Below are 22,691 nucleotides of genomic sequence, written 5' to 3'. Positions count from 1 at the left end.
TGTTGCATTTTACTTACACCTATAAAAATATTAGCAGACAACGCTGTACCAAATAATGCATTCGCATAATTTTCAAAACCAATATTTATTTAAAATCCTCGTCCATCGCGCTTACAAATCCGCGGTATTCCAAACTTTTATTCCCGTAATTTCTGAACACTCTGACATAACTTGGCGATCCATGTTTCGGCGTGTGCTCGGCGGTATTGATTTTCATCAATACTTCTTTTTTATCATTGGAATCGTCTTCGTGTGTTCTACTTTTTCCGGTTTCGATACCCTTTTTTTGATTTTCGCTTTTTCCGTATTTGTCGACTTTGTTCGCTGCAGTTTTTGAGATGGGCTCTTCGCCTTCTCTACTTGCGGTCATAATCATGACTGGGGGAGTACTCATGGCCATCATGTGGTCCCTAAGGCACTGCTGGAGAATATGAAGGAAGAATAAGAATGCCAGCAGCGTCAGGGCCGACATTGCCGCGTTGCTTTTATGGCCACCGCCTCCATGATGGCTGGAATTGTTTTAAATTATTTTAGAGATTAGAGCTTTTAAATTATTTTTAAAATAACGAATTGCTTTTGTTTTTGGAAAATGAAGTTAACAGTTTAAAAAAAAAACTAATTATAAAAATAGGTACGTTGACAACTCGAAATTATGTCATTATGTGCATTATTGTGCATAGTGCGTTTTTTAGAACGTTTCGAAACATTTGTTTCGTTTTCTTTACGTTTACTTTTTATTTAATTCTTAGTGCATTGCGTATTCGAATTACAAAAAGATCATTCAACGTATCACCTTCATGACACTCACTACCTACACATACCTACCTACTATTTATGTTTTTATTATTGGATATATGAAGGCACTTACTGTTTAGAAGAGGCAACGTGCCCATGCGATGAGTGTGATGGTTCGTACGCGTAAATTACGTGGGAATCATGTGGCGAAGAGGGTCCAACGAAATCCGAATGGGAAAATCTGAAAACGATTTATCACGTTTATAAACTTTCTGCTAAAGACAAAATATATTATTTATCCAAAAGCTGTAGGTTTTATTTAAACCTTATGACAAAAATATTTTTTCGAAAATTTTTTCACAAAAAAATAGCTTTTCTCAGCACGCACGCCGGTTCAGAGTAGATCTTACTGAACCTTTTCTAAGGACAACTCCAATTTGGTCAATGTACGACATGTACGTCCTTCTAGGTCTTCCTCTGCCAGCCCTATCACCAACCTTCACACCTTCTTTTTATTAGGAGTCTTCGGATTTTTTTTCCATTATGCAAAGGGGTTTTTGCAATTATAAGAGATCAGAACCAAGTCCAACGGGAGCTTTTAACTTGATAACTTTAAACACGATATATCTAGGTGGTTGGAATAAAAACTCAGCTGAGAGGATGATCTTATGATGATACTACAATAATAAATTCTAAATTATTTTGTTTTGAAATTTTACTTTCGGATTTTATTTATACAATAGATTTGACACGGTTAAACCTTTAAAGGAGCCTTTGTGTTTTCGTACGGCTGTGTACTACTACCCTGAGGAAGTTACAGATGGGTGCTATATAAGTAATAAATACAGAGATTTCTACTGACCTTTCAGTAAGATGTTTCGATCCTATACCCATTTGGGACAGTAAGTCTCCCAATGTCATAGTGGATGTCAGCTGTCACCTGTTGCGTACCAATGTCAAGGTTTGACTGGCGTGGCCCGCACGCAGACAAGCATTATTCTGCTCTGTTTCTCGCTACGCCTGGAGTGATGAGACACGCATGAAGAGCATAACGGAATCTAATCTGCTCCGGAATACTTGTTTTAGAGCAAATTAAGGTGATTGCACGCGCTAACTTGACGAAATTTTGTTACGTTATTTTGGGTTATGGTTTTATAAACGTTTCGTGGATTGTTTGACAGAGTATCCTACATTTTCCAATACTGATAGACATTTAAGACACTGATATACTTACTTTTTATTTCGGGATCTTATTATTTACTGACATTCAAGATCATTTGCAACTTTATTGAAGGTACCTATAAATAAAATATATGATTTTTTTAATTAATATTTTATTTTCTGATCACAACCACACAAGGACGTCCTCAAACATACATTACAATCACACATAAAATATACATACAACTAAACTATTAGGTGATATAAAATGTATTTATATCACACAGAAATATTTTATTTTACATCAGTCATTTATATTAAAGAATTTGGCGGATTGTTGATTGTAATTACAATAACAATATGCCAATTCATTGCATATTACTGGACGGATTCATGTGGCTTTTGTGAATTTAATTCTTTGAATAATTTACAACGCCTACTTATTAACTTCTAAAATAAGTTAAATAAATAAATAATTTAAATAAATTAATAGAACACTTAAACTCAACGCGCTCTTACTGTGTGCGATGGGATAAGTTATGAGCTAAAATGCCAATTATATTGTAATAAGGCACTAAACTAGGTTGTCACCCCTCGCGTATTTGATATTATCAAAATTAGGCACGAATTACAAGTTTTGACTTCACTAGTGCTCTTCACATTTCTGTTTGTATGATCACTTTGAAATTTCTTCTAAAATTGTAGAGACTTCTATGGAATAGTTCGGATTTCAAAATTTGGATGCAAGTCCCAATTAATTTGTCTTCACTGATGTTACAGTGGGTATGGGATTTAGCTGGTAATTGGTGTTATGTTGGTTGTTAGGATTTAAACTTCATTGCACTGGAGATACATCTGGCGACAGTCGATGCCGGAGCGACCGCGGCGTCCGGCTTCGTAGAATTCGTCGAAGGTGCCGCCTGATTGCCTTTCGAGGACGAAACTGGCAGCGTAACTGAAAAAGTGCGTAAGACCCATATGTTAAAATAAGACCTCGATCAGTATAATCAGGAAGCAGAACACTGTTTAAAAGATGAAAACATGTCAGTAAGTGTTGAGAGGATTAAACGCTTCTATAATTTAAATCGTCATGGGATCTAAGATTACTTACGTTCCAAGCTGACAGAAGACGCTCTTAGGGCCGATGTCAGAAGAGCATTCATTGTTGGCGTCGCAGATGTATTTCTGCAGACATTTGTCGTCGTTGGTGCCGAAGGACCTGACATAGGTTTTCATCATGGCGATACCAGCGAGGGCGGCATCACTGACGGAATCCTTGCGACCCATGGAGCGAGCGGTCAGGGAGCGGTGCGAGAACGATGTCTTCAAGGCGTCTAAGAGGTTCACGACGATGTTGATGAACTAGAAACCAAGAAGAGAATCAACATATTATTATTTAGGGCTTTCACAAATATCTGAAATTCAGATTATGTATATTAAATAAACATATTATGATAAAACGTAACCTCTATATTACTTGGAATAGAAAAGGAAAAGGAAGGTTGGGTTGCATACCTCTCCAGCCTGCTTTGCCATGGAGGCGACCTGGTCGGGGTCTTTTGCACCGAGCACCGTCGACAGAACCGCTGCCAATATACCCTGAAGCAAGCGAGAAGCGATGCCGTCTCCATAACCAAACTTTACTATTTACACTCCGAGGAGGGAGAACCTCAAGAAAATTATATCCCAACTAACGATTATAATGTTTCTGAATGTTATAATACATGTAATTGTTTGCTTTCAGTCAAAATTTTAAATTCCCAAACCTTTTTTTTGTAAAAAGAAAATCGCGCCATAATTTTTACTGAGGTAATCCCAGGATGTGAAGGTTGTAGTTATTTGTAGTGAATTAAAGGCTTCTATAAACTACTTGATGGACATGATTACCTGCTACAGGTGAGGGGTAAACTTGCAAAAGGTGCTTTTTACACAATCGGAGTGATTGAACGTTTCTAAACGCATCTACAGAAACAATGTTAGTAGATCAGTATGGATAAATAGATGTTGTGGTATTTTGGTTTATTTGTACAAAAGTTTTCTCACTTGTGGAACCAATGTTTAAGATTCTTCCATGTTTGAAACATGCGTTTGATTTAGTTGGAAATTTATATGTTACCTGCATGGGCGACGAGCCGTTATCAACCTTATCGATGCCGTCACTAGAGGCACCTCCTCCAAGGATCGCTGTGAGGATCTTGAGACCCATGGAGAGCAAGTTAGCCCAAGGAGATGGAGACACGGAGTCGGTGTCGATGTTGTCACTTTTGTTGGGGCCTGTCGCGGTGCCAGGGTTGAAGATCATTTGCATGATCATACCTGGAACATTATGTTACATTATTTAATCTAGAGCTGACTAATAAGTTTTTAACTTTGACTTTTCTTGGAATCTGGGTACGAACTCCAGCCAGTCCATAGAGGAAGGAAATGCACCGGTTGTGAAAGTAATACTCACTGAGCATGTTTGACCATGAGAAGCCACCATCGGAGATTGAGTTCGTTTGGATGTCGTCGAGGTCGTCTAGAGCCACCTTCTTCAACGCGTTTGGTTTCTCAGCGAATTTACGCTCCTGCGCAACTGGGCTTGGAACTACACTCAGTGAATTGCTGTAGTACTGGGGGTTTTGTGTCCGAACATTGCTTGTCGCCTGGAAATCGAAATGACGTAATTTACTTATAAGTTAACAATATTGAGATTTGAAATGTTTTTTTTAATGTAGTTAACCTACTCTCAAAATTTTATCATGTGTCAATGAAGTACCTAAAGGTAGGTATAATACTAGTAGGTTAAGTACCTGTGATATAAGAGGTGCATGCTGTGGGTACGCGAGCGTATGAAGGACGGCCGACGAACTGATCAGCGCCAAGAGCGCCCACCCTGCTACCTTTTGATGCATCTGCGAACAACAAATGACTGTCGTAAGTAAATATCAAGCCGACGATCAACGACCGAACATATTTTAACAACATCATTACTTAATACATTCGAAAATATAACTTTCTCGAATATTCTTTATTTAATTGCGAACACAATGTACCTAAGTCGATTAGAAAGTGTTTAGATGAGTGATTCGCGCGGATTGATTACCTGCGTTTGAACTTGCTTAGAAAGTCGCCCCTGCACCGCCTTCGGTGCATTTTACGAGGATGCTGAGCTTCTAATGAGAGGATTTCTGTTAATTATGTTTCACTTAGCAATGTTGTACCTACTATTACGATTGGCTATAAAGCAAATTGTAGTATTTATATGGGCTTTTTGACCCACTGGTAGCACAGAACTGGCGTGGGGCGTTAAGTACGTGGAATTAACAGCCGGTGCCCATCCGGTGCACGCGACAAGTGTGTTAGCAGCTCCGACCATCCTCCGATACAGGTAACCCGGTCTTCACTAACTGTAGTTCGGTTGTCACCTCTCGCACCCATTAATAAGGTGCTAGTTATATAAATTGACGTAAATTCTAACTGTTAACGGTCATGACACTTTCTTTGACCGATAAAAGCGAACGATTTGACACTTGTTTCTTGTAGTGTTAATATCGTCGCTTATGCATCGCATAAGCCGGATTGACGTTAAGGTACGGTAGATATACATACAAAAAAAAAAAAGAATTTTGTAGGTATGATTTTGATTTCATTCGGCATTCTAAAGACCTTGTCTTATTGCATAAACAGATGTTAGTCCCAACAACTATACACTAGGTTCCCTAGACCACCAATTTACCGTATAAAAAGTACCACAGATCTATAAGGTACGATAAATCGAGATCAGTCATTTGTCGCGAATTTCACTCAAAACAAATTACTGCGCTGTATCGACTCGCAACGCAGACGGCGCGGGCGCAAGCGCACCGGTCTCCGGTGACAGCGTCCGTAGAGATTCTCGCCGGAGAAATTTGCTATCGCAACTAGCCGTCACCGTTTATGTTTTATGTATGCTTTGTATGCTCAATAGCAAAACAACAGCGTGCCTAGTCCGCCAACTATTTTGTTGGACATTAAACATTTTTCCCAAACAGACAAAGCGTCGTTCGTCACAGTTGTCGTATGTGAACACGAATTATGAAGCTTTTTGTTACTGAAGAGAAAGTGGGAAGCAACCAACGTCGCCACTGATTATACATCGGGAAATACTGCTTGCTGAAGTTATTATTTACGAAATACATTTCAATACATTATTACATATTCCGAACCTCTTTTCAAACTTAGTTTATGGCACAGACGTTGCAATCGACATAGTTGTTTTTCCAGCACCTTTAGGTGGTCACATAGGACGTTTTATTCTTACGTGGTACTGCTTCTTACGAACAAATTTCATCTTTTTTCAGTAAGTACTTACTAACGATTAGCTTTCACATTGTTAAGGGCCAATCATTTATTGGGTCGCCAATGCGCGCTTGCAGGGTGAAATGGCATCGACCCCTTGACCCAGTAACCCTACACCGTGGCCGCCGCCTGCGCCGACGGCGATTCAACCGCGGCGCATTGCGCGGGAAACTAACCTCACTTTCGATATCCCAAGCGGATGTTCGCGCGCATTCATTCATAGATCTTGCTTGAAGATCTTATGCAGTTTTGGATTACCTCAAAATAAATTAAGATTAATCGCGACTCATACGAAAATAATCTTCAATCTTTAGATTAGTTTAGATTATGTTTTTATCTCATAAAAGAAATATATAAGTACGCATTAAAATTGTATTATTTTTGAACATTTTCCGATTCAGAATACTTATTAGTAATAAAGATTGCTAATAAGTAATCATTACAGTACATCAATTCTTCGTTCTGATTATTGGCATTTACAGTTGATCCCCAGTTATGTTTTTGTAGCAACGAGTATAATTATATTGTCTAGTAACGCAGAACAGCGCAGTGCTAGGCGCGGCAAACATGGCGATGGGTGAAAGCAACGCAGCCGGTCGCGTGTGCCCGCGTACCGCACCACCGTGCAAGGTTAACGTTTTTTCTAATTTCGGAGCGAGGACTTAGACCTGCTATTACATGTGACTATGTGACCAACTCCAGACTTTCATCGGGAAATTCACCGTGGAAAAATAAGACGCGCGAGTTTCTCCGCCCGTTTAACCATTTTCCTCCACGCAGACGCCGTAATGCCACCGATTCAAGTTATACTTAACAAGCGAGAGGATGCATGATGAAATGAAATATTCTTTTTACTCATTTTATAGTCTATTTCTTGTTTTTTTGGGCTCGTTTTTCGCCCATTCGTTGACCGGTCCAGCGTGCAATCCGCTTTCTAATACCGTGCACAAGTCTCGCTGTGCGTGATTCGTACACGGATGTGATATTTATTCAGTCGTAATAGGTGTTATGTGCTTGAGTACACACAAGACATTGCTATAAATATCAAATGGTTCATTTCGGATGTTTACGCAACTTTCGCATTGAAATTGATGCTAAAATGTGCCTATTGAATGTTAAGGAGAGTCATTTAAACACTTGGCAAATAATGCATAATAATTCGGAAGTTGACTAGATATACCTATTAGGTACCACCACAGATACAGTTTGACATAGATTTCATACAGCACATAAAGGGAGAATTAGGAGTAGGTAAATCATTTGGTTCGGATGGAGTTTTATGACTCTTTATTTACCCGTTTGCGGTTTGCGGGGTCTTTATGTAACCTGAAATTCTTATCTCGCACACCAATAGAAAACGGTTTACGATAATCGCGTCGGAAGTTTATCGATTTTACAATATAATCGAACTAGTAGAATAGCCATGTGCCAGAAACCATGTCCATAGTTGCGTGTGTACTTATTCGTAAACACCGTTATTGCGCTCTCGATGCGGATCGAACGGTACACTTGATTCAAGATGCACATGTTCAATAGCCTGACATCTTCACCTACTTCCCCTTGGAGGATGCAACTACAACGGATGTCTTCATTTCGTGAAGCCATGAGCGTAAAATGAGCTATCTGACTTGTAATTACTGCACTAAAATATTCTGACCCATGTAGACCTATTCAACAGCTATTTAGTTGCCTACCGTGGTGGACAAGATTTGCTAACATAACGTCCAGGGACAATATGGCAGTTACTAGCCTCGTAGTAGAGCAGCGTGGTACTCCCATATAGTTATATCCCTCATGTAGGCACATGGGATATAAATGTATGGAACGATCATGTTTTCGTATAACTATAAAGAATTTCAGTGCTTTCAGATTGTGACATAACGACCATGAAATGTCGCAAGCGTAACAAATTCGATTTGCGTGTTGTGAAGAATGATGAGCGTTTTACTTGGTTTCTACGTCACACTGCACACACACACGATTTTCATATAAAACACAACGAAGAATATCTCTACCGAAATTGCACCTTACATGCACCTGATTTTATCCAATAACATGACGTCGCTTTTGATCGTCGCCGGCATGTAATTTTCATGTTAAAATTGTTTCGGTTACCCAACCGAGCCGGTGAATGACGAGATACCGGCACTACTTTCACTTTAAACTTTTTTGGACACTGTGGAATGAGTTGGGCAGGCGAGAGGCGATAATCACGGTAGGGAACTCGTTTTCTTATTGAAGGCCTATTTGGTGTTGTAAAGTCGGAAGGAGTTACGTTTTTATGGGTAACCTGTTCATTAGGAGCCGAATTTGTTCGATAACTCGTAGATTAAGATAAAAGTTAGATGAAGACGTGTTTATTTTTATTAGAATTACGTTTTTAGATGCTTTGGAAAGTGTCGCTTGACTACTAAATTAAGTTCTTGGACTTAATACGTTGATTGCCTGTTTATCTCAATTACATTAAAAATACTCGTTATAATTATAAATCGATTTAATAGCTTATTCATTTGACCATATATATTTTCTGTATTTTTCCTTCTTCTCGTTTCTCGTATCACATACGAGTTGTGTGGAAACTCCACGCGTCGAGGCACGCGAGCGGCTATCGGCCATTCCGAACGCAACAGCTTTCCTCGCCACTTTCGACGCGGGCGCACGTTTCAAGACTTTTAATTACTTGCAAACCTGTGCCGCGAGAACCGCTATTATTATACCGTGTTAATGTCTCTTAATGTTTTGTTTACATGCGTTTGGAAATTTTAAGGGAAATTTGTCGTATGAATGGTAGGTACGGTTGTCACCTACCTACTACATACCTTCACACTATTGCTTGGGCTAAGAACATGTAAGAAATAATATGATCGCTATGAACTACTATGAAGTATTTTTTTCTGATTCGGACACAATTTAGTAAGTCATCCAATATCAAAGAAACGTTGTAGTGTGAATGATGTATCCAGTCATATACATATGTGAAAAGAACTTATTTTCCTTGCCTCATGATCGTAAGGCAGTGTCTCTGATTTGGATAAACTCCTGAAATTGTTCAAAATAACGGAAAGTACCACAACTTATATGGCATTAGCCTACAGCATCGAGTTGAAATAAGTTGTTTACTGGCTTCGTTCTCGGAAGGGCATCACTTTCTAATCCGGTTGAAAGATGAGGCTGCGTCCAGCGATTGATCGAGACTCCGACGGATACATAAATAAATCAAGATACCTCCGGCTATTGAGAAAAGAAAGTTTAAAGCCATAAAACTATTTGTGAATTCCTTCTTAATGATTTTTCATTATTTGAATTATTAGAATGTGGAAAAGAGTTTGGGAACAGTCTCGCGTCAACATTCGTATTAAGACGACAGTAAAGGTACGCGAAAACTAAAAATTGGTTTCAGTAAATAAGATCCTCGATTATTGTTCCATGCTGGAAATAGCGGGTGTTTTCAAATCAAGCTTCGTTCCGAGTGTAGAAATATTAAACAGTGATCTTTAAATGTTATTTTATTAGGTACTATTTTATTTAGTACCTATGTAATTGCAAATGACATTTAAAAACCACGCTAGGTGTGGCTATATTTTATCTCAATGTAAATTAAACTTCAACGGATAACTGGATTTAATTCTAGAACACCCAATATGCACGGTAGAAAGGGGGCCAAGTTTCACGTCAATTCCAATAACATCTAGAACTAGGCTGCGTTGGTTAAACTATCTCTATTTTATTCCAATTAGAGTAATTGTGGTAATAGTAACAAAGGTATAGTCTTCGTGGGAACAACAAAAGGAAACTTTCATGTAATTTCCCTGTCAAGTATAGCTTCATAATGCCTGTTCTATTCACATGGCATTTTGAACTTTGTCTGCAATCGCTGCATATATTATAGTTTAGAGAAAGTGATACAGGAATCATAACAAATAGTCTTCGCCTTAGTTGGCTGTATATAACAACGAAGTGAGTCAAGTTGCGATCGTGACTACCAACCGTCCAAGCTACTGGTTTAATCCCAACTCGTGGCATGACATAATCCTTGATCTTGAACGCGAAATCGGTGTAGTAATTGAACTTGAATGAACGTTTGTATTTGTTTCGCTCTATTTATTGAATAGACCAATTACTATAGGCGGAAACCGTTGAAGATTCCAAATTAATGAGCGCGAACTTCCAAATTTGAATTTGCGGTAACCATAAAAACTTAGTCTATCACAATGGAAGGTATCACCGTTGAAATGTTTTTTTTATTAATGAGCGAACTTATAGCAGATGCCTTCGTAATCGTCGATTGCTTTAATTAGAGAGTTCGCAGCTGGCATTGTTATGTCAAATACGTAAGTTACACAAGAAATTGTCCTCGGCTCCGTGTGTATTGTTTCAGTACGCGTGTCCAATCCAGGGTTAGAGCATAGAGTTTTCACATTTTAGAAAGTGAAGGTACACTGAAGGTTTTTTTTATTTATATGACTAAAGCGGACGGCGAAATGGAAAGAATGCATGTTGACCGCTCTTAAGTAGCGTGAAATTTTCGTGACAACGGGAGCTTTGTTCCGTGTACGTGATGTGGTTAATTGAGTCTATTTGTATAGAGATAATCTCTCCTGTAGCAAAGAGTCAAAATAGACGCGATTTTTCAGTGAAAATGTGTAAATGAGCATTCGTTTCGCATAAAAGAAAGATATTTAAAGCAGTTTTACTATGAGGGTGAATAGATATTTTGAAAATAAAGCTTTTATACTTAAGTGTGTTTGATCGACCGGTGTAAATATAATTTCCCTTTAATATTATAATAAGTATAATAACTCATTTGTAATTAAAAATGTGTTACATGAATTATTTAAATAATAAAACCTAGAGAAGGTACACTTTCTAATAAACATTAAACAATTTTAAGTATAACACTTAACTTACATATTTATTATTATAACAACCATACCGTTATTATGCTTAATTACCTTGTTAATAAAACTGTGAGATATACTTAAATATTAAAATACTTAATATCCAACATTAAAGGTGCTTTCACAAAAATTTTGTCGATCTTTATCGACCATAAAAATAAATCATCACTTTTCTTAACAACTTTCTTTATAATATTTTTTCCACTCCCATAAAATCGGAAGTCCTTTTCACCAAAATCACTTGTGAAACACCTTTTCAATTGGTCACTCGAGGTCCATTTCCGTCGTTGTCACCGACGTCCTTGCACTGGCACATCCAGGAAGCTTACCTTTATTCTCTGTCTGGTGTCAGGATATCACTACACTACACTTGTCTTCCACTAGGTAGCTCAAGTCACCGGTGAAAGTACGTGTTGCTTCTGCGAGAGTTTGACTTACAATGGAGTGGTGCGCCTTGAACTTCACTATATATATAGGATGACCTAGTTACGGAGGCAGTGGCTAACTGTGCTAGTCGGTCCGTCCGAGTCCAACCTGTTCATCCCGTTGTTTGACTCCGGGACCTTGCCAAGGACATGTGTTTACTTACCGCGGCCCACACTCCTTTTATCGAACCAGCCTCGTGTTTCGAAATCCAACTAGAATCCAGATTTTTACGCGTGCAAGGAAATATTACATTAAACTTATTTTTTACAGCTTTATATGAAATATTTGATTATTTGATAATATATGGAACGTGATTGTATAAGCGATTTTTAAAACCTGTGTCGCCACTTTACTTTATTGTACATATTGTTTCCCATTTTCAATTGAGATTTCCTTTGTTACAGGTACAAAATTGGAATAATCAGAAACAAGAAAGGTAGTAAGCTTAAATGGTAAGTCTAAATTACAACATTTCCGGTATCAATTGGTAAGTAGAATACGTTTTTATGTAGGAACTCTTCTCATGTTTCCTTTAAGGACAAACATTTTCTCTGGTTTTTCTGGTTATATTTATATTCTTATATTTTTACTTACTAAAAAGCGGTATATTAAGCGAAGGTTAGTGGTAGTTGTAGGGCTGGCAGAATAGGACGTGGAAGGACGTACATCGACCAAATTGGAGATGTCCTTAGAAAAAAGGTTTAGTACGATCTACTTTGAATCGGCGTGCGTGTATGAAACGATTGATGAATGTGGAGGAAGCAAGAAGTGATGCTGATATCGAAGCAAATGGAATTCCATAGTTTCTGCTTACCCCGATGGTTAGTTTATGTATATATGTTTTACATAGAAGGTATTTCATATTGAGGTTCTTACTAGTTCCGTTTTAAGTATTAAATACTGCAATCGTGTTACGGGGCTACCGTGGTTTTATGTTGAATAACCCTATATTACAACTGCCTTAAATTAACACAAATGCGTTATATACCGTGCAAGTTTATGCAAGTTAATTTATACTTTTTTCGGCTCGTTGGTTTTATTGTTATTTATTAGTAACGACAGTTCTATTATTAAATAAGATCTATTTTGGTTTCTTCTACTGATGATTGAGATTACATTAAACGGTACCGAAATTATAGTAGCCAATTAATTTTGCTATTGTCATTTGACACGAGGGTTGATGAGGTTAGTATTTCACCTCACTACCCACACGATAAGAAGAAGACTGACATTTGCATATATACAAATGTCAGTACATAATATATTATTAGTCGTTTTGATCTGTATCTATATGGATTCGTAACAAAATCTACTACTGGGACGCTACCATAACAAGTTAATACCACGAAGCATATTACTAGTCTTAGTTTAAACTAGGCTAAGCACGAGGTAGATATATCAGTCTTGAGATATCTACCATATAGTACACATAGTCTTACATACATAAATTTCACTTTCTCACATCTTTTGTCCATCTTCCGGGGGGTTAAAATTGCCATATCGAAGGTATTCATCTAAAAACGCAGTATTGCAATTTGTCATTTGCGCATATACCTAAAATATACAGTGCAATGCACATATACCTATGTCAAATAGCTATATTGCTTTTTTAGGTAAATTCCTTCGATGTGGCATTTTTAACCCCCCCAGAAGATGGACAGTTCTGCCACACACCCCACCACACTGATCTGGAGAGGTTAAAAGGGGCACATTAAAACTATTCATCTAGCGGTATATCCGCAATGTTAAAGAATGTCAAACAGCAATATTGCTGTTTTTGGTGAATATGGCCTTTTTAACCCCCCCAGATCGTAGCTCCATCTAGCTATGATGCTCACGATTTCCTAATAAGGAGAGGGTATCTCTTACATCAGATGATTCCGCTACAATACTCCGTTAGAATAGTTGCATTAATGACGATTGATCGTAAAATTACAGGTTAGATTCGACCTCAATAGCAACCATCAACACGATAGCTAAAAACTAAACCGAGCAATTAGCGATTAATGTTAGAAAACATCAAGTGTCTCGTGGAAACTGAAGCTAGTAAAGGGATTATCAACGGCTCATAGTAGTGATGGAACAATCATAATATTGCAGTAAAAAAACATGGTGCTTGCAAGTTGCTGCTAGTTGTCACATTATTTTTCGATTGTCGATTGTTTTTTCATGAAAGAAGAGATGAGAATGAAGATGGATGGCTTTATCTATGGGTGTGTGGTGCGACCAGAATGGATAAAATCAGATAAAATTATATAAAAGGAAGTCTGAAAGTAGCGTTGAATGAATACATTCTTATTGGGTTAGTCAGAGCGGTACATCCACATTTCACCAAATCCCATTTTGAAAATCACTTAAATCAATAATCACTGTAATCAATATACTTACTTGAATTAGGAATTGATTCAATTGACATCACTAGCCCGCTGTGAATGGTTCCCACGAGGTTCTCACGCTTACATGAGGTGTGATCACTCATCACCTACTTGCCTTCTGTCTTACCATGCAAGAACCGACTGACAATACGAACGTATCGTATCATATGTCTATCCATAAATTAAACCTTGCTCATTGTTACACTTAGATTTCTTTTTACGAATTTTAAAGACAATCCGTCATTGTTTGATGAATTTATACCGCTCGAAAGTGAATTACTATTATGATTTAATACTCCATAGTCACGACTCTCTGATATAAGGAGGATCATAATTGATTTAATGGTTTATGGGTTAATTACTATCAGCTTTTAAGATTCACGTACACATAGCCGGGAAAGCGGGATCCCGGTTTCTTGTAAAGCACATATAAATGAGGGAGGTAAATAGGTCTTACTTTTACATGCATAATATTGTTTTATGAGTCATACAATACAAATATGCTTTCATCATCATCAATTTAAGAGCCACGCTCTTGTCGGTGTAGCATTTTCCATTCCAGTCTATCAAAGGCCAATTCCTTGACTGCCCTATAAGACACGACGTTAACATTTTCTTTAATCTGTTCCATGTAAGCTCTTCTTGGTCTTCCCCTTCCTCTCAAATATGCTTTATTGCACACATAAACACAACACTAAAAAGCAATTACAAAATTGAAAAGAGAAGCACAATCGGCGGCCTTATTGCTAAACAGCAATTTCTTCCGGGCAACCTTTGGGTCTTATCATATTGTCCGATTAGTAAGAGATATGCGCTTACGACTAATCATGCACTGAAATTATTGCCAATTCTCTCATTACCATTAAATAAACTGATCGCGGATGGTTTCATCATGAATTATCGACCGAATTATCGATTTATGAGTACTGTAGCAGCTTTTATTGAAATTTACATGAACACGATTGTTTTCTTTCACAGATTTGAACTCGTGACCACTCTGACCTCATTGGTTTGTGGATCGCACGAGATTTTCACTATATCGCTAAGGATGTTTGAAAACGTGAGTAAACCTCTTTATTTTTCAAAATACTGAATCGTATTTGGAACGTTTACAAAATAACAACTCCATTCAATCGTGCACTGTTCTTGTTTCTCTTTATCACAGATCAATCTAACTTTCTTAGAGTAACATTTTTTGTACTTGTTTCTGATTTGGTTACAATAAATGAGTTAAAAAAATAATTGTTTTATTTGAATTTCAAATCCCCGTTTGCCTATACAAGAGATGAAAGTATCACTTGTTGACCGTGGAAATGAAAAAAATAAAAATAAATGTTGCAATACATTTGACAAGGGCGTGATCATGGTGTTCACCCCGATGCCGACCCCGCCGGCGTGGCTTTTGTCTTAAACGTTGTACCGGGTGAGAGCCTTCAACGCTCCCCATTTGTCCGGCCAAGTAGCTAATGCCATCTGCGGCAAATCACGTCAAAAAAGAAAGATCATGATGTTAGTGCGTAGGTATGAGCAAACAAATCAACGCTTCAACACCGCTCATTTTTAATTAATCGATTAACATCGACAGCTTATGTGCTAGTATACAACAACAGTACGACATTGCAACAAATCAAGGAAAATGAATTCACTTTCGCTGATTTCCTTGAAGACTAATGAAAGGAGTGTACACACTCGGATCACTGACCGAAGTGACTCACTCACTTTCTTATTCTGGGGAATTCCAATTCGAGATGAATGTGGAGTATCGCCGAAGTCCTATTTCGTAATAACTTGCATGTAAAGGTTTCTAGTTCCACCGGATGTCGCGTGACACGAATTAATATTAGTCATTGTTTCATAAAGTTATTATGATGTGACTACAAATTGTATATGCTTTTACTAGAATGTGTAAATAAATACTAAGCAAACGGTTTAAACATTTTATGAGCATTCAAGTTGTAGACTTCAGTCAACTGGTATTCAATCTTTGGATTACTATTCAATCTAATGCCTAAAGGCTTGAAACAATTTTTGAATGCTGAAAATAATAAAACCACAAAGGGTGTCATGTTAATTCACACACAAATCACGCCTGATGTTCCGAAGGGGTAGGCAGGCGAGTATGGTATAACACAGGTAGTCCTCGCCAGCTATATTAAGTCTGATGTTATAAGGGGCGAGCCGTGGTAGCCCAGTTGGTATAACGCTTGCGTCTCATTTTGAGGTTGCAGGTTCGAATCCAGCACAGGCCTAAACCAATGATTGTCGAATGTGTTTTCGAATTCATGTTTGGATCAAAAATTATTATCGCGTACCCAGCGGTGACGTAAAACATCGTGAGGAAACCCACATTCCCAGATCTTTTTCGGCGGTGTGTGACCTAACCTGTATTGGGCTGATTCTCCCTTCGCGGTGTTGGAAGGTCAGACAGGCAATCGCTTCTGTAAAAAACCAGACCTGTCAAATCTTCAGGTTAGGTAAGCGTACCCTGTGAAAACGGGATAATGCTAGGCAGATGATGTAATAGGCGAGTTTATTGCCATTAACCGGGCACAAATCCTGGAAACCACGTGATATCAACTATGATCCAAACGTGAATTGAAACTCATAAAATCGATTTCAGTGGTGATACTTCGATGAGATACGCATTCTCCGAACAGGGCTTTGAAAGATCCGAATTGGATATTTTTCCATTTGGCTGGCAAAAGCACTGTAATATCAAACAGACAAAATGTAGAGATTTACTTAAAGTAACTAATACAGGGTGCTAGTGACATCGTAACGTCGTCGCGACGGAAAATTCCACTTGATATTAATTCAGAATCATAGTCTGAATCATCCCCCTCAGTATTCGTTACGATGTCACAACATCCTGTATATCAAGGTTAAAGTAAATTAATTTGAAAATTATAATACTTATTGATTGTAAAAGTAAAAAGCTGCAGTTTGGATCACAAACATGAATATATTTAACTTTCGTTTCAACATACCTACTCTTATAAATATTATTCTCAGCGGGAAGAATGACGAGTTATTGGGCAATTTGAGCCGATTACTTTCGATGATGCATAGACAAAATAGAAAGTGGCCTTGAGGATTTATAATGCCCTAAACTATTTTATGTTGCTTCATCTTAAGGTTCTATAAAAATATACATAAGCAGGTAATGTGGTATAAACACGGGTCATAAATTGTATTGAGATTGGTCATCCTTTTCTGTCGGTAAGATCGTCTTACAGTACGTTGTTTGTATCAGCCAATCTTATAAATTATAGAATCTATTTGTCGAGAAAATTAACGAAGAAATTGAATAACGTGACTCCCATGGAAAATCAAAGCCCCAGAAGATGTCAGTAGAGCAAAATCTTAGTATCTAGATAAACACCATCTTGATAAGTTTATCACAGATGTCAGTGAAAATTGCCCACTGCGTGTCTTCGTATTAAACCAGTCTCACTGATTCTCGTTGCTACATTTCTACCGGTCGCGCAATTTGATCTTCATCGCCTGGTCTCTATGAATGTTGATATCAGCATTGCTTAGCAAACTAGAAGAGGAAGGAAAATTTCCTTTGAAGTAAGATCTTGAGGACTGAAATTGTATGGGAATCGTCCATCCTGTTAGTAGTTAACCAAGGCCGGTAATATTTGTCAATTTGCATGTGGGACCGGGGTAACTGTAAAGTCGGAATGCGAGCTACTTGCCTACTCTCCGCTGATCCAAATATTCTTGCTGCGTCGCCGTTTATCGTCCACTGCCACTTGTCGATGCTAATATATACTAAGTGAGTGAGCTGGACTTTCGACAAACAGTCAAGGGTGAGGGCTGTTATGTACAAGTGCTGCGATTATGATTTTAGTCAATACTTAGATATTCCATAAAGTTTACCGCGGGAAGTACTTAGATGCCTGATTCCTGTCCTACGCTGTGATTAAGTACTACATCGTAATTCATAAATCGTCACCAATTTTATAGAGTGCTGATGGATTAGCCAATGCATTATCAACATTGCGCACCATTAAGCAAAAATGCTAAATTATTTTAGGACTTGCATAATTAAACTGTCTATAGTATACTAGTTATATTCAAGTTCCCTTTTAATTTACCGTAGAGTTTGCAGCATATTCTACAGTATTTAAATTGGCTATATACTACAACTTTGAAAGGTGCAGGTACGTATAACTCAAATAAGCTCTAACTTAACACAAGCCTTTTGGTTTCACAAATAATCAAAAAGCTATGACGTAATCTGTTACTGGACCAGATCGTGCTGATTTCTACAGTTAGGCTAATGCACCATTATACGTGGGAGCCGCTGAAACTCTCTCGAAGAATACTTAGGATGATGGACGTGGAATTGTCAACGGTGAAATCAAATTGGTAAGTACTACCATTTGTACCTACTAAAGTATTTGAAGAATGCAGAAAATTGGTATAACCAGGCTCGAGGCTATTTACAAGGATAAATAATATTGACTGTATGTAAATAGTAGCGGAACAAATGAAAGCGTGAAATCATATTTGGAATACGCGCGTTGTTTTGTTTTTGTTTCGATTCTGGGTTATCTAATGTAAATAAAGATAGATCTATCTTTGAGTTGACTGGGTATTTACTAAGATATATCATAATAGCAGTTTGTGACCTCTATTACGAAAATAAGACATTGTTTTTGAAGCTTTACAATTCATTTTCAATTACCAGCTGAGCTAATAATTAGGTACCTCTAGTGTCAATGCAATTCTGTGTATAACAGGTTCCGTATTTCAAGAATTTAACGAAATTATCGGATGTAGGTAATACTAATAATAATATATTTTACTAATTGGTTTTGAATATAACTAAACTTAGGTGCTTAGGTAAGTTCCTAGGTGGCCTGATCAGGTCTTTAGGAAAAACAAAATATTTACTCGTACCTAAGAACAGAAAACAGAATGGAAAAACAATTTGAAGATATCTTGCGAAAATAGATACTTACATCTCTAAGTATGTATTCAAGCAGGATTCTAGTTGTAATGTTTAAAAAGCTTTAATATAAGTAGGTATCTTTAGATCCGAAACGACATAAATAAACTAGCAAGAAGCGGAACTCATTGGAATTGGGACGCAATGTCATTTGACCCCATAGCGGTTTTATGGCGACCGCAGAGGGCGGGTCTATGACTGTGAAATCATTGACGACTGAGATAAAGGTTAATAGGTACATATAAATGTTACAAGTCAAGATAATTATGATTTGGAATGGGCATTGGACCACTACAGAATACGGCTGCGGTAGCAGGTACCTGGGATATCGAAGAATAAGAGCTATGTCGAGGATAATTCTAATTTACTGAACTAAAACTGCTTTTGAACTTTTTCTGGTCATAACTAGTAGGACCGATCATTAATAATGACTTTAATTCAAGAAACCACGTGTATTATAAAGGTTATTTTAAACTAGGCGAGAGTTTATCAACTAAGGCTAAGTTAGACTAATTCTCCGAAAGACTCGCCTTTACCTAAAAAGTGAAAAGTAGGTGAAGGTACCTAAAAATCAAAATGTAAACAAAGTTATATTAAGCGCAAATAAGGCTGGGCAGTGTGTTAGTGGGCCAGCGAAATGTCGGCTTTCGTTGCGACGAGTGACGGTCTATTATCGTGGCGATGACCTACAAGGATACCACACCACGCCGCATTCCGATGGCCTTAGCGGATTGCCTGTCAGTGGATGCTTTCGATAATCTGCTGTCGATTTCTTAATACGCTCGCTGACTACCAGAGGAGTTTTGTTTTCTTATGGTGCATAATATTTATTTCGCAATAATTTAATTAAGTTTTAGTGCGTTAATTCTCCCCGTGAAAACAGGATAACACCAAGGAGATACAGGGTGTTAGTGACACCGCAACAAAAACTTTGAAGGATGATTCCATCGCAAAATTCATTAAATTTTCAGTTCCATTTCCATACTTTTGTGACGGAAAATTGCACATGATATCATCCCCCTCAGTATTGGGTACGGTGCCACTAACTAAAAACGAAACAAAAGACGAAACAAAAAACTTTCGAATAAGCAAAGATTATTGTCGAGAAAACTTACAAATCAGATAGGTACTTACTCTTCGAACATTTTATTGTACAATAAATACGAATATGTAAATGTATGTACTAAAGTCCGGCATGCTAATAACGTGGAAGATTACTTATACAGTTTCCTTAACTTCCTACAGTTTCTAACTAAGTAACTATCGATTTTCTATTCTTCCTTTAAAGACGGCGCGAGAGACTAAGTATTATGATTTGTTTCAAATGTCAATCGTCAACTCAAATATATGAATGTCAAAGCATTTCCTGGGATATCCACTTCCACATACCTGCAATTTAAGATAGGCTTAGGTCAGTGCCATGACGTCACGGAAAAAGAAAATGGCAGAGTATTTTCACTGTAAGTACTTAATCCAAACGATGGAGGCTCCCATATAATATGGTTCGTGCAATGTCACCGTAGAAAGTGAATGCTCCCAATGTGAACCAGAACGAATCAGTCGTACCTACGTACGACAATGGTTTACTAACCGCCCTGGAGGTGGAAAGGGCGTGTTTTGAGAAACCGCCAAAATGCTTCACATTTCACTAGTTAATAACACGGTTTGATCGGTAAGTAGATAACTACTGAATACCTACTTATTGCTATGGAAAGACTTTTTGAATACAGGGGGGTTAAAATGGCCACATCGAAGCAATTCATGTAAGAAAGCAGTATTGCTATTTGACATTTGTTTGCATTGCGCACATACTTTTATATGCGCAAGTGTCAAATTGCAATATTGCTTTCTTAGATGAATTGCTTCCCCCTGTTTATATTATGATAATAGAATGGGCAAAAGTAACGGAAAAGCAAGGATTTCAGACAAGCTTTAATTTGTTTGAAAGCTTTTATTGTTACTCTATCTATTAAGATACTTTTAAAACATTTAACTAGCACTAAACAACCAAAATAACTAACTTCGATTATATATACTTACTTAATTGTTTAGCATCGAAATGATTAAGTACTTACCAACAAAGCTTGTTACTTCTCTTTGTAGATCTGTGGATACGTTGTTACTTCCATGCGTTATAGTGCGTGAGGTCGCGATAATTCCAGCTTTAAAGTAAGTAAGATAAGTAATACCAATAATTTAACTCCTCTGCTGGACTGGGAGTAAAGAAAAAACATAGAATGCGTTCATCTGCCTATCTTCCCCCGTGAATGTCGTAAAAGGCGAAAAAGGGACAGCGTCCTGTCGAACATGATGGATCATCTGTAAGAGCGATAGGCTGATCCACTATCATCATACGGTTTATCATTATTCACCTTAGGACCAAAGTGGCTGCAAATAGTTTCTTGATTATTTGTAATTCTGCCCACCCCTTCGGGGAATACGGGCGTGAGTTTATGTATGTATGTATAATTTTAAAATTAGCGCAAGTTTTATTTTATTTTGCGTTTTATGACGCATTCTATGATTGCATAAATAAGTAGGGCACATTTTTTTTATACTACGAAATTATATTTATTTATACGCGATTCCTACTAAGGTAAATGGTTTAGAAATTATATAATGGTGCTTCTTATCTAATAAGTAGGTAAAATTATCATTTCTATTTACGTAAAAGTATGAAGTAAGTGCAAATAAATATACAGAAGTGCGAAGAGTGGACAATCTGTATTCATCAGTACTTTACATGCGTACGAGACTTGACTCTGTGATTTCTAGTCTATTTTCTGAACGTGTCGTGTCATTTATGTCACGAGCTTTTTCGTGCTTCAAATGACGCTTACAGTATTAGTATACTTAGTATAATTCTTTTCAGATGACTTAGTAATAGATACGGTTTGTAAACGTTAACTAATCCAGTAGTCATAGCAATGATATTAAAAGTACATTGACAATAGCGAAGGATTGACTAAGCCTGGCAGAGTCTGTGTTTCCTGAAGATTATAATCTTGGAGTATTTGCTAGTTAAGAGTGTTCCTTAGGCCACATCGTTTACCAACAGGTGAAAAAAGATTTGCAGTTCTATCTACTGAGCCGTTTATACCTTGATCAAAATTGGATATAAAGTAGATCCTAGATATCAAAGCCAGTGCAGAAACGCAGACTGACTATGATGAAAATCTAGAAAGTTTGATATCAAAGATCATTTTGTTTCCTCTACTTAGGTATTTATATCGCGGCAAAGTGCCAGATTTTAATTAATCTTGTTAGGCATTAAGCAGTCCATCATAAAATCCATTTCCAGATCCACTTAGTTAAATTAATCAGGTTAACTAGCCTTAGCTCGAGACATCGCCTGCAAGAATATTTAATTTGTAATTTTATTCCATGTTGTTATTTCCCAATTTTATTTAATGATAAAATACGATAGGTGAGGAAAAATAAGGTGGTACATGTTTATTTTGTCCCTTCGTAAATTAGTCTTATCATATTCAGGAGTTACTCAACCGATGTGCAGTATACCTACTCGGTCTATACGATCTTACGAAGTCTGTAACTGTAATATTGTTAGGCTAACATATTTTATATGTATGTAGATATATAAGTTCAATGAACTTGAAAGCTCTTTTTACATATCACACAGACTTTTTCACCCGCATTGTTTTATTATATTATGTCAAGATAAACGCTTGATAATGCTATTATTTACCTCTGATAAACCTATTACAGGCGAGACTGATCTCATCAATCAGGTGAGTTTCTCCCAATGTGCTTTAATGGGTTGAAAACGGCGAGTCATTTGATCAAATTAAGTAGTAA

At 37.4% G+C, this 22,691-nt stretch overlaps 2 protein-coding genes across 3 annotated transcripts; both read right to left on the bottom strand.

Moving 5' to 3' along the window:
• Positions 1-32: 32 nt before the first annotated feature.
• Positions 33-1,727, bottom strand: LOC126372976 (uncharacterized). The gene is made up of 3 exons (XM_050018910.1): positions 1,598-1,727; positions 869-976; positions 33-509 (listed from the first exon to the last, which is right to left on the bottom strand). Exons 1-3 carry the CDS (start codon positions 1,654-1,656, stop codon positions 86-88), a joined length of 591 nt encoding a protein of 196 aa, XP_049874867.1. The 5' UTR covers positions 1,657-1,727; the 3' UTR covers positions 33-85.
• A 338-nt stretch (positions 1,728-2,065) lies between these two features.
• On the bottom strand, positions 2,066-11,546 carry LOC126372967 (uncharacterized). 2 transcript variants are annotated; one of them, XM_050018896.1, is made up of 7 exons: positions 11,444-11,546; positions 4,689-4,790; positions 4,349-4,541; positions 4,013-4,212; positions 3,412-3,495; positions 3,008-3,258; positions 2,071-2,851 (listed from the first exon to the last, which is right to left on the bottom strand). In XM_050018896.1, exons 2-7 carry the CDS (start codon positions 4,788-4,790, stop codon positions 2,725-2,727), a joined length of 957 nt encoding a protein of 318 aa, XP_049874853.1. In that variant the 5' UTR covers positions 11,444-11,546; the 3' UTR covers positions 2,071-2,724. The 2 variants fall into 2 exon arrangements, with proteins under 2 accessions (XP_049874854.1, XP_049874853.1); XM_050018897.1 differs by lacking the exon at positions 3,412-3,495 and having other exon boundaries at positions 2,066-2,851; positions 11,444-11,536.
• Positions 11,547-22,691: the final 11,145 nt, after the last annotated feature.

The sequence above is a fragment of the Pectinophora gossypiella genome, chromosome 15 (genome assembly GCF_024362695.1).
Source record: "Pectinophora gossypiella chromosome 15, ilPecGoss1.1, whole genome shotgun sequence".
Lineage (NCBI taxonomy): Eukaryota > Metazoa > Arthropoda > Insecta > Lepidoptera > Gelechiidae > Pectinophora > Pectinophora gossypiella.
The sequence above is the reverse complement of the archived record's forward strand: the minus strand, read 5'-3'. Positions and strand labels throughout refer to the sequence as shown.

Coding starts and splice junctions, on each gene's coding strand:
- LOC126372976 (XM_050018910.1), bottom strand. CDS start 1,656: ATGACATTGGGAGACTTACTGTCCCAAATGGGTATAGGATCGAAACAT. Junction 977..1,597: donor TCGAAACATCTTACTGAAAG/GTCAGTAGAAAT, acceptor AATCGTTTTCAG/ATTTTCCCATTCGGATTTCG. Junction 510..868: donor CACGTTGCCTCTTCTAAACA/GTAAGTGCCTTC, acceptor AAACAATTCCAG/CCATCATGGAGGCGGTGGCC.
- LOC126372967 (XM_050018896.1), bottom strand. CDS start 4,790: ATGCATCAAAAGGTAGCAGGGTGGGCGCTCTTGGCGCTGATCAGTTCG. Junction 4,213..4,348: donor CTCATGGTCAAACATGCTCA/GTGAGTATTACT, acceptor ATAATGTTCCAG/GTATGATCATGCAAATGATC. Junction 2,852..3,007: donor GTCTTCTGTCAGCTTGGAAC/GTAAGTAATCTT, acceptor GCACTTTTTCAG/TTACGCTGCCAGTTTCGTCC.